The 12,470-nt window shown below is 30.2% G+C and overlaps 2 protein-coding genes across 2 annotated transcripts; both read left to right on the top strand.

Annotated features, from left to right (window-relative positions):
* Window positions 1-6,156: 6,156 nt before the first annotated feature.
* On the top strand, window positions 6,157-7,224 carry LOC100244722 (transcription factor MYB1). The gene is made up of 3 exons (XM_059741198.1): window positions 6,157-6,272; window positions 6,327-6,470; window positions 6,795-7,224. Exons 1-3 carry the CDS (start codon window positions 6,157-6,159, stop codon window positions 7,222-7,224), a joined length of 690 nt encoding a protein of 229 aa, XP_059597181.1.
* Window positions 7,225-11,358: 4,134 nt separating this feature from the next.
* On the top strand, window positions 11,359-12,119 carry LOC100853472 (transcription factor MYB113-like). Its single transcript, NM_001281260.1, is given in 3 exon segments — window positions 11,359-11,473; window positions 11,561-11,690; window positions 11,810-12,119. Coding segments are annotated over 3 exon segments (477 nt in total). The 3' UTR covers window positions 12,042-12,119.
* Window positions 12,120-12,470: the final 351 nt, after the last annotated feature.

The raw sequence follows: 12,470 nt of genomic DNA, 5'->3' as shown, positions 1-12,470 counted from the left end.
CTTTATTTAGTAGGCGGACATCATTAACACGATACATGGAAGTTTTGAAGGGACGGTGACCAAATTCATTGGAAAATTTAGGAAAACTTAGGATTTGAGGGGGGACAAGATCAATGGAAAAGTACTCTCAGCTCCCCTTTTGAGACTTCTATAAAATAATAATGGTAGAATTATGTATGGAGGCACAAATTTTTAAAAATTCAACACTTGGTGCACCTGCCCAAAAGCCTAAGTTCTCAGCAATAAATAAAATCTCCTAAGTGCCCACAAATAGTAACTTCCCATACCAAAATTACCCTTATGAGTTGCTTTGCTAATCCATTTATCTCATTAAATGTATCCATCTTTTTTATTTTTATATTTTCTACTTTTTAAACCCTTCTATTTAGCTTAATATGCCATCTTTTTTTTTAATAAAAAATTTATCCTTTCTATTTTACAAATTCAATCATCTTCCTAAATCCACTCTTTTTTTTTTCCTTTTTTTATCTTTTCTAAAATTATCAAATTTTCACATAAACATTATAATTATAATTTTTTTTGTTAAATGAATAATAACATTGAATATTTTAACAATGAATTATAATATTTTAAAATTTTGCATAAATTTCCATTTACTTTAAAATGAATATTAAATTAAAAGGAATAAATATAAGATAAATGGATAGTAATTGTTTCAATAAATAACGTAACTTATTATAAATTTGTTACCTAATAAAGAACTAATGATATTTATTTGTTAAAAATGAATAATAATATTTTGATAAATATAAATATTAATAATATTATATTTACAATATGGAAATAACTAAATTTCTTCATCATATGGATAAATTATTCTTCATTGATATCACGATATTGTAGACCAATTAGCCTTGAATTCTCATTATAATTTATATAGTTTTTTAGTTCCAAATCGTCTTTAAAAAAATATTAAAATGGTTGCCAAATCAAACGCATTAAATTTCACATGATTTTAAGTTGGTTGGCCTAGTTGGAATTTTTTTTTTTTAAATATATGGTTTTGTGTAGAAAAGAAATTTATATAATTATTTTGGACTAGTTTTAGAGTGTTTAATAAAATTTAATACTTATTACTTAATGACTTTAGTTGACTTGAAGTTAAATAATCAAATTGACAATTATTTTCATAAACTATAACTATGACAAATGAGGTTAAGTAATAGTGGAGGTCATAGAGTAACAAAGGAGCTCGTGAAGACAATTAGAACCAATGAGAGTAAAAAGATAAAATGAAGATATGAACTAAAAAATAAGTTAATTGTTTTTATTTATTACTCAAAATTATTTTTGATTTTAAGTTATACTATTAAATTATTTTATCAAATATACTTAATTTACTTAAAATGACTTAAATTAAGTTATTAAGATATTTTAAGTTATTAAGTTGGTTTACCAAGCATCATCAAGTCTAGTAGTACTTTGTATAATTTTGAGCTATGAATTATTTTTAGAATATTATTTAACTAGTATGGTAATCCAATGCATTAAGTTTGGTTTGATTTAGAGTATTTTTTGCCTAATGAGAATAATTCCAAAAAGCTAGTGAACTTATTGAATAAGTTCTAAGTTTTTGCACAATAATGAATAGTACATGTTTGAATAAGTAATAAATTAAATAGTTTTGTTCTAAGAAATTTTGATGCCGTGGGACTTACTTTTTATCTTCCAAATTATTTTTGAAAGTAAATAGACTTGTGAAATAATCGTGGGCATTGGATTTAAAATTTGTTTTTCCAATGAGAAAAGTTAGAAAAATATAGTTATACATAGAAAAAAACTAATATAATCACTCTAGACTAATTTTGACATAAGAAATTTTAATATTAATTAACTTAATTTTTGCCTTTTAAATTAAAAGATTTGTTCAAGAATTCAAAAAATTAATTAAGTCTCATTTGATTTAAAATTTGTTTGCCTAATGAGAAAATCAGAGAAATTTTAGGAAATATTGAAAGTTGATTATGAAGAAAGTGCATACCGCTATTTATTTATGTATGCATTAACTTTTATTTAAGGATGTACTACCCATGGTAAGACATATAGTACTCTTGTTATTAAACAAAAACTTGTAACTCTATCAACAAGTTTTGTAAAATTCTTGAAATTTCTCATTAGGCAAAAGGGCTCCAAATTGAATGAAACATGAGACATTAGATTCATACATTAATCTAGTAATTTTTAAAAATAATCTAGAACTAAAAAAATTAGACAAATTAATATCATAATTTTTGGGACCAAAACTAATCCATTATATCAACATTTCCTCTATACATAATAATATGTCCTCCATTTATTTTAACTAGGAAAATGTACTTAAAATCTTAATAAATATTTTTTTTATCATTTTAGTAAAATATTTTCATCCTTATAAAAAGGATCCTTTATATAATTTTACTATGTAAAAATTTTATAATTTGTTGAAACAATTATCATCCATTTATTTTATATTTGTTCCTTATGATTAATATTCATTTTAAAGTAGACAAAAATTTATTTAAAATTTTAAAATATTACAATTCATTGTAAAAAAATTTCAATGTTATTATTCACTTTTAATGAAAAAAAAAAGATAATTATAATGCTCATCTAAAAAATTGATAATTTTAAGAGAATTTGGGTAACAGATGATGGGGACGAAACATGTCTAAATCAATCAATTAATTCAGACGTGATACATTGAACACACCATCATTTATAAACATGTCCCAAGAAGGGTTGATTTCGAAAATAGGTTCATGGATTTCTTGAATTATATTAATTTATATATCAATATCATTAATCATCAAAAATTTCTTTCCAACATTTCAAGTGATAACCCCGAGGAGTCGCCTACTACCCAAAAATTAAAGTTGATTCTCATACTCCGCTTAATTAAAAAAGTAGATCTAAAAAGCACTAGAAGATAAAGGACTTAGGTTACATGGAATGAAAAAAGTACTCAAAAGCACTAGAAGATAATTAAGACATCTTTGACGTACACTAGTGTGTCATTGTCTTAGTTTCTAGTTTCTACCCAATCACGCATCTTTTTCTACCTCAAATTCTAAAGCTATGATATTAAAGGGTTAACTCATAATTCTAAAATTTGAAATACAAATTAATATATATATGTTAATCACTTATTTTTTACATTGAAATTTTTTGGTTATAATATAAAAAAAACAACTAATTCTTTTATATGTCGATTATTATATATATATTTTCAAATAATAAAAATAGCATAAAACTTTACGTTACAAGTTTTCAATTTAGAATTTTCCTTTATTTAAGGGTGTTGAAAACATAGTCAAAGAATTGAGAGTTTCTGACTAGATACACCCTATATGTTGTGCCAGCTTTTCACACTCTCCAATCATTCCATTTCCCATACAGGGTGATTGAGACTTTCTCAAGGCTCAAAAGTCCCATTTTGGAGTGTCATTATCATCACCATCATAGGAGAACGATTTTTTTTCTTTTGTCTATTATATATATTTTCAAATAATAATGATAGCATAAAACTTTACGTTACAAGTTTTCAATTTAGAATTTTCCTTCATTTAACGGTGTTGAAAACATGGTCAAAGAATTGAGAGTTTTTAACTAGATACACCCTATATGTTGTGCCAACTTATCACACTCTCCAATCATTCCACTTCTCACACTATGACGACAAAGACTTTATCAGGGCTCAAAAGAACCCTATTTTGGAGTGCCATCACCAACATCATCATAGGAGAGCATAATGTTTTTATGTCTATTATTATTTTATATATATATATCCAAATAATAACAATAGCATAAAACTTTATGTTACAAGTTTCCAATTTAAAATTTTCCTTCATTTAAGGGTGTTGAAAACGTGGTTGAGAGTTTCTAGCCAGATACATGCTATATGTTGTTCTAGTTGTCACTAAGTATGGAAAAAAAAGTCATTTTTGAAAGTTTCAAATTTTAAAATAAAAAATATTGAATTTTATTGTTTTCATGTTGATTATACTCGATATAATTTTTCGAAATTTCATCTTTGCTAATTTTATGTAGACAAACTTATTTTGAAGAAAATTTAGTAAAAACAGTCAAATTATAACTAAAATTGAAAATAAAAAATAAAAAATTGATTTACTTATAATTAGATTCTAAAAGTATCTTTATTGAATTCTAATAGAAGATATTGTTATTTACATTGTACGGTAAATATCGATGTTTACTTAAATGTTTACAATGCAAATATAGTGCAAAGAGTATAATTGTGTAAATCTATTGAGATACTAGGGTGCTGAATATGGACACTAACAAGAATTTTAGCAATGGGAGGAACATATAAAGCATTCTTGAGAATTAAAGGTCATGAACTAGAAATAATAGAAGAACCAGCATGAGATATTGCTAAGTCATTACCATTCCCAATGATAACTTTATTAGAGCTAGAGAATGGCTTAGGTGTTGTAACAATTGTTCAGATTAGAAATTAGATGGTGAGCAGCTCCGATGTCCATGAGCTAGTTGACATTACCAACAGTGGAAGGAGAAGCAATCATCACCGCAAGTTGATTGTTGATAGGAGGTTGGAGGGATGATAGCAATTGATGGTATTATGACCATATTTGCTGCAAGCTTGGCATTGTGTCTTACCATCACCATCTCCATAAAAATTAGTTATTGAGAAATTATCCAAATATATAGTGATTGCCTCAACTTGAATTTCCATTGTTATTATTATAGAAACCACGTCTGTGATGACCAAACTGCCACTGATTGAATGTTGTTGGCCCTGGTTATGGTTTCCTCTTTGAAACTTGAATTTTCCAAACCTTTGATTTTTCTCATAGTTGGTTCTTTGTGATTGCAGAGAAGCTACACTTGTCTGAAGAAGATTTGCCTCATCAATGGCATTCTGTTGCTCCAAGCAATGCTCATAAGTGAGCAACATACTATGAATCTCTTCATACTCAGGGCTTCATGCCTAGTCAAGTCCTAATCCTCTAAGTAAGGAACGTGATCTTGTTTAGAAATTAATTCTCTAATTGCAACAAGATTATCCACAATGAATTTCTCCTTAAGAAGATATATACTCCATCATACTCAAGGAGAAGTTGCATAATTCTAGCCTTTGATGCGGCAGAGAAGAATGTCTTTAAGAGAATTTCAAACGTCAGAAGTCAAAGAGAGACCGATGATTTGAGACATCACATGATTTTCAGTGAGAGATGAATAAATCCAACACATGACTAGATGATTACGTAGTTGCTTGAGATGAAAATTTGGATTTGCAATCTCAAAGTTCTCAAGAAATTTTGGTGGACAAGGTCATGAGCCATCGATCATCTCCTTGAGTCCATTAGCAATTACAATATTTAGTTTCATTTTGGAGATAATTGAGCTATCAAGTCTGACGGTGAATGCTTGATTCAAAGGCAACATAATCGAAGTTGCATTTGGCTTTGAACCAATACCATTATGGTGAGGACGACCAAGAGTAGAGGATGAGACCCTGGGAGGAGAGCTTCAAGAATCACAACTCTGATATTAAGATGAAATGCAGAAATCTCAAATGCGTTTGGGTGAATGTCATGGAGAGAAAGGGAGTTGGTCTTTCTTTTTAGCTATAAACAATTACACGGTTAAACTGAAGTTCCTGTTACTTAAGAATCCGTACTTAGGGACCTGTGGTTGGAATACTCGCTTAAATTGAAGTAGTTGTTACACTGTTGTTACTAAGGCTACCAACCAGCTCATGTCACTTAATTAAGAATCAGTTTTACTTGGAGTTGTGTGGTTGTAATGAAAGCACGCAAATCATATGAAGTACATACCAAGGTGGTGTTTGTTTTTTTAGCTTTTTACTGAAAGCAATTTAGTTTTAGAATTTAGGTTGTTTGTTTTTCTACTTTTTTATGACTTATTATAAACTTTTTATTAAATAAAAAAAACCAAAATATATAGCTTTTTCTAAATAAAAAAAAATGACATATTGATTTTTTTTACTTTTTAATACTTAATAGAAATAAAATACTATAAAAACAAACAACCTAATATTTAACACTATTAAGCATTAAGGTTCTATTTAAAATTAAGTGAAAAAACAAACACCACCCAAGTTAAATTAATCGGACAAGTTGCATATGTTCTATGTCGAGTTGAGGAAAAGCTATGGAGAGTTTGGGAGTTACAAAGGGAAAATGGACTCGGGAAGAAGATATTCTTTTAAGAAAATGTGTTGAGAATTATGGAGAAGAAAAGTGGCATCTGGTTCCCACTCCGAGCAGGTAATATATACATATGAGAGGAAGCCTGCAAACTTTTATATTCCTAACTGGAAGAGTTGCTTTCTCAGGTTTGAGTAGATGCCGCAAAAGCTGTAGATTGAGATGGTTCAACTATTTAAAGCCAAATATTAAGAGAGGAAAATTTGCATCAGATGAAGTCGATCTCATGATTAGACTTCATAAGCTGTTGGGAAACAGGCAAGTTTATTTATTAATTTCCTATTACATTTAGTATAGCCACTGTTAGATTGGTAATAGAGATACAAGTTTGGATTGAATCCTGAGAAAATACGAGGAAAATGAAAGAAAAAAATTGAAGGAAAATAATCAATTAAGCTTTTTCACTTGCAAAGAAAAAAGAATTGTACCTACCTTCCCTTAATTTTTTTCCTTGTCTGATCCTTAACCCAAACCAAATTCTGGAGCTGATGGTTAAAGAAACAACGCCCCCATGAATTAGAAACTCAAACAAGATCATTTTAATTTAACACTTTTAAAAAAGTTGTAGCTATGTTTTTCCAGATGGTCCTTGATTGCCGGCAGACTTCCAGGGAGGACTGCGAATGATGTCAAGAATTACTGGCACCATCATCGCTTCAGGAAGATGGTTCCCATCCAGGAAAAAGGGAAAGATAAAGCCCAAACCAATTCTGAAAACACTCTGATAAAGCCTAAGCCTTGCAAACTCTTTCTAGGGTTCACATTCAAAACTACAGCTGTGGATGCTTATGAGACACAAGGCAGTACTTGTAGTGAGCTGCAACCCACACTGGTCCAACCAAACCAGGATATTTTATGGTGGGAAAGCCTATTCGCTGACCATACCATTGAAGATCAGGAGCTTATTGCCAGCCTCTTGGCTGACGAAACTGCATCAGCTGTAGATACCAATGGAGGTGGGAATTATGATTTTCCTTTTGAAATGGGCCTCATTGATGAAGTCATGAGATAAATGAGAAGTTACTTCGTAGTTAATATTTGATTAATGTAACGCATTTTTATTCTGATTATATAATAAAGGACTACAAATAGCAAAAATGACTGGGACATACATGCCGTCACATCTGCACTATTCAGATTATGTAGCAAGATAAAATGGGGATGGGAAAATCCGAGATAAAATTTAACCATGAGGCATAACCTCGTAGGACTTGAGTTTATCATTTGTATCAAGTCTTTTGAGATTACACATAGATATTGAATTGGGAAAACAAATAACTTTTCTTAGGCTTAATGAATAAAGGATATAGACATTCACACACGGTAATTAAATAACAATATTACAATTTTTTTTAACTTTAAATATTAAGTCAAATTAATTTTTTTTCCTTAATCTGAATTTTTTTTTTATCTTATTTGCTACATAATAGCATGTTTTATAATCATAATTTCACATCAATAATTTTTTTTAAATAAATCTATTATATTTTATGTATTTATAATACTTTAAATATTTATGTTTAACCATAAATTTGATAATTTAAAATAAATTTTATAGTAATAAAAAAAATGTTATAGATTTTATATTTACTGTTCATATTTTAATTTCTGAAATATTATATTTTTCTTTTTTGCTTTTTTTTGTTTTTTTTCTCTGCTTTTTCAGTATTTGCCGCCGTCGCTGCCGCCGCCACCCCACCCCCCGGCATTCGTTTTTGGGGAACCCTCCCCCCCCGGCATTCGTTTTCCGGGATGGTTGCAAACCAAAAAAATTGCTTCTCCCGTTTTTTTCTCCCGTGTTTTCTGGATCTGCCGCCGCCGTCCCCCCCCCCCCCCCGGCATTCGTTTTCTGCCGCCGCCCCGCCCCATCCTCGTATGCTTTCCGAGAAAATTCTTGCAAAACCCCCAAGGAAAACCAAAAAAATTGTTGTTTTTTTGCTCCTCATGTTTTTTGGATCTTGGATCTGCCGTGCGCCCCCAAGAGAAAAATAAAATTTCTGGTAGGGAGACCCTTAACCCCCGAGAGAAAGAAAAATTTTTTCCGATAGGGAGGCTTTGAGGGTAATTTTGAAAATTAAAATATAAACAGTAAATAGTGCATCAATCCTTTAATATTTTTCTTATTATCAACCAAAATCTATATTTCAATTATATGGATTTTCAAAATTTTATCGTATAGGAGCCTATAAACACAACTTTCCCTATAAGTAATATTTGGTTATATAAACCCTCTTCCCTTCCAATGAGGCAATTTGCCCCAAAACTTGTACTCTCACATGTTCGACAATTAATTTACCTCTTCCCTTCCAATGAGGCAATTTGCCCCAAAACTTGTACTCTCACATGTTCGACAATTAATTTACCTAAAAACTTGTACATGTACCCTCTTCCCTTCCAATGAGGCAATTTGCCCCAAAACTTGTACTCTCACATGTTCGACAATACTGGAAAATTCAGTGATGAAAATGTCGTCTGGTCCAGTAGCCAGCACAAAACAGAGGTGCTACTTGCAGGAGTTTTGGGCCAAAATGTCCCATATCTAACTACTTTATAAAATTTATGTTGGTCTCTTGAGTGCCGCATACGAGCATCTCAAAAATATATATTTTTTAAAACATATAGTTAAGATCTCATTACAATTATAATTGAGACTTTATTTTTGAATTAAACGTATATTTATTAATTAAGACTTCGGTTTTTGAATTGAAGTCAAAATTATCAATGGATGCTTCGTTTTAAAATTAAAGCTATAATTGTCAATTAAGATTCCATTTTTTAATTGAAGTTTCAATCTGGTTCTTCATTGAAAACTTAGAAGTCTCATAAAAAATTTTCTTGGTAACCTTATGGCTATATTTGGTTCCCGGAAAATTTGAGGGAAAATGCGAGGGAAAGAAAATACAAAGGAAAACTAGAAGGAAAGAAAAAGTGAAGGAAAATAAAAAAAATAGATTAAAAGTTGATAAATTATTTTTTTGTTGCTTCAAACTCATTTTATTTATTTTAACTCATCAATATAAAAATTAAATAATTTAAAAATACATAAGTTTTTAATTAGTTTTAATTATATTTTATTTTCTTTGATATTTTTCATAAGACAACCAAACATGAGAAAATAATTTTCTTTAACATTTTTTTTCTTTCCTTTGTACTTTCTGAGAACCAAACATAGCCATATGTTTTTTGTTTTTTCGGAAATTTAAGAATTTGCTTCACATGGTTTTTTAGAACAACTTTTTATTATTTAGAATAAAAAAACACAAAAATATGTTTGACAACCATAAATTTTTTTTTTTTTTTATGTTTCTAAGAATAAAAAATAAAGTTTTTTTTAGATAACATATGATTTAAAAATAAAACATTGGACTTAAAAAGTTATTTTTAAAAAATATTTAAAAATATTAAAATATGTTAAAAATATTTTATGTTTTAAAACCAACTTTTATTTTATAAAACATTATAAAATAATTTTCAAAAACTATTTTTCAGAACTATTTTAAAAAATAGTAGGTCTAACCCTCCATTCTTTTTTGGCTTCATTTTGGTATAAATATCCTCACTTTTTTCTTATAAAAATAATCATTTTTCTTAAAATTATGTATAAATACTTGAGATGACAAGTGACATTTATATAAAAAAAATATTACTTTTCAAGTAAAAAGAAAGAAGCGATAAATTCACACAAATACAAGGAGTATTGAATCTCTTTTAACTAATTAATATTTTTACATTCCACATTAAAGCAATAAAAAATGAAGGAACTTTGGTTTTGTAATTTACATTAAACCAATAATACACACCGATTGAATAGCTTAGATTTAGAAAATGATATATTTGGAATAACAACTTTTTTTAATTAAGAAAAAAAGAAAGATAAAAATGATATTATAAAAGTTTCATTAAAGCCCATAATGTTCCCACATAAGTCTAAAAACGTCTTCTTCAAGAAGATATCTTATTGCTGCCTCTATATGCAAACGTCTTTTTCTCTTTTTTTTTCCTTCTTTAATGTCAAAAGGTCTTTGGAGAAAATGATGCAACGGCCTGCAGAATTAAGAAATTATTGGTGTGCAAAATCATAACTTTCTTCTATTTTTATTAATAATAACTTGAAAACTGATATTTGTTATTTTATTAATTTTTTAAAAATATAATAATTTAATATCTACACATTACTTATTTTATCAAAAATTTCAAAGGTTCAGGTGAAATTTTTATACTTTTATCAATTTCCATCATTTTTCAAATTTTAAAACAATTTTAATTTATATGCAAATTTCTACTGATATTTCCATAAAACTCGAAAATCAGTGAGGGTGACAAAGTCAATTTTTTTAACATTGGGTATATGTATATATTTGAGGGAAAATAATTGTCAGTGAGAAGACACACGTCCCTATCAACAGATGGATGGTTGAGAATGAACCCGGTCATTGAATTGACAATAGAAAAAGTTCTAAAATATATTTTTATCGACGTTACTGGTCAGAAACAAAGTCCTCCGCGAGCCAGAGGCATATCCTAATGATTGTACCTTTCTTCACCGACAATTCCCATTAATTAGCTGCTGCCACTGCATAGCGGCTGTAATATAATGGTAGAGGACCCATGGAGCTCCCCTTTTCAGTGAACATGGGTTAGTCGACAAAAGAAAATGTTAAAGTTGAAAGAGGAGCGGTGGCCCTCAAAGGTTCCCATCACTTGGTTGCTTTTTGTCAAGGAAACAGTGGTATCAGAATCCAAATCTTCTACGTAATGTCCCATTCATCCTACCAATGTCCATATGAATTCCTCTGGACATTAAAAACTGGTAGCACGTGGTTGTCTTCAGGATCACACCAGTTTATACATTTTGACCACAAAATAGAGATTGTTCATAAAGGATACTAATCAGCAATTAATTCCTAAATTTTGCGCTGTACATTTATAGTAAGTTGATACATAATGGGTAAATATCTCTTATGACACACACCCTTTGTCCATGATCTCCAGCGCATTCGGAAGCCAGGTAATGCACCATAAGAAACGTGTCGAATCAACCAATTAGGGGTCTGGTGTCCGAGTCATGAGATAGAACAGGTTCGAGGTTGTTATATATCAATCAATAATTAGAGAAGGAGCCGGTCTCTTGTGTTGAGTTGACTCGATGGAGAGCTTAGGAGTTAGAAAGGGTGCATGGACCCAAGAAGAGGATGTTCTCCTGAGGAAATGCATTGAGAAATATGGAGAAGGAAAGTGGCATCTGGTTCCCCTCCGAGCAGGTAACATGAAAGAGAAAGGGATCAGTATTAGTTTGTGTTTTTTTACTTCTGTTTTGCTTAAAGAGTTTCGTTTTCTTGAGTTTGCAGGGTTGAATAGATGCCGAAAAAGCTGCAGGTTGAGATGGCTCAATTATTTGAAGCCGGATATCAAGAGAGGAGAGTTTGCATTAGACGAGGTTGATCTCATGATTAGGCTTCACAATTTGTTGGGGAACAGGCAAGTCTATAATAACTCAAGTACTAGCTTGATAATGATATTATATTAGTTCTGAAGCTGTTCAGAACTTACAAAAGAGCTGTTCAGTTGATACTTTGTCTGATGTTGTGCGTGTATAGATGGTCCTTGATTGCGGGTAGGCTTCCAGGGAGGACTGCTAATGATGTCAAGAACTATTGGCATGGTCACCACTTGAAAAAGAAGGTTCAGTTCCAGGAAGAAGGGAGAGATAAACCCCAAACACATTCTAAAACCAAAGCTATAAAGTCTCGCAAGCCTCTGGACAGAAGAAACTGCAACACAGACAAAGGGACCCATGGATGGTATGGTAGAACAAATCCAGGGAGGTGAGGGTGATTTTCCATTTGATGTGGGCTTCTGGGATTTTCCCAACACAGAAGTAAATCACTTGATCTGATTTAGACCATTTCAATCTTAATGTTTAAGTTCAAAAGTTGTTCTTGCATTCACACTCTACTCTCTAATCATTTTAAGTTCCAAAGTTGTTAATCTTAGAAATAAAAACAAAATTCAATAAATATATCAATACGTAGAATGGTGGATATGGAGGTAAACAGTGGATGTAGACAACAGTTACAAATGATTCATGTCGACATCCAAACTCAAGCATTGAATGAATGGTTAAGATTAATGAACCCAATCATTTGAAGTGACAAAAGAAGACATTTTAAAATATTGTTAACAATATTTGAATCCCCTAACTAAAATCTATGACATGAAAAAATTATTTCTATCGGTTTCCAACCTTTAATAATCCTC

Source organism: Vitis vinifera, chromosome 2, assembly GCF_030704535.1.
Source record: "Vitis vinifera cultivar Pinot Noir 40024 chromosome 2, ASM3070453v1".
Taxonomy (NCBI): domain Eukaryota; kingdom Viridiplantae; phylum Streptophyta; class Magnoliopsida; order Vitales; family Vitaceae; genus Vitis; species Vitis vinifera.
This window is presented reverse-complemented; position numbering and strand designations above follow the sequence as displayed.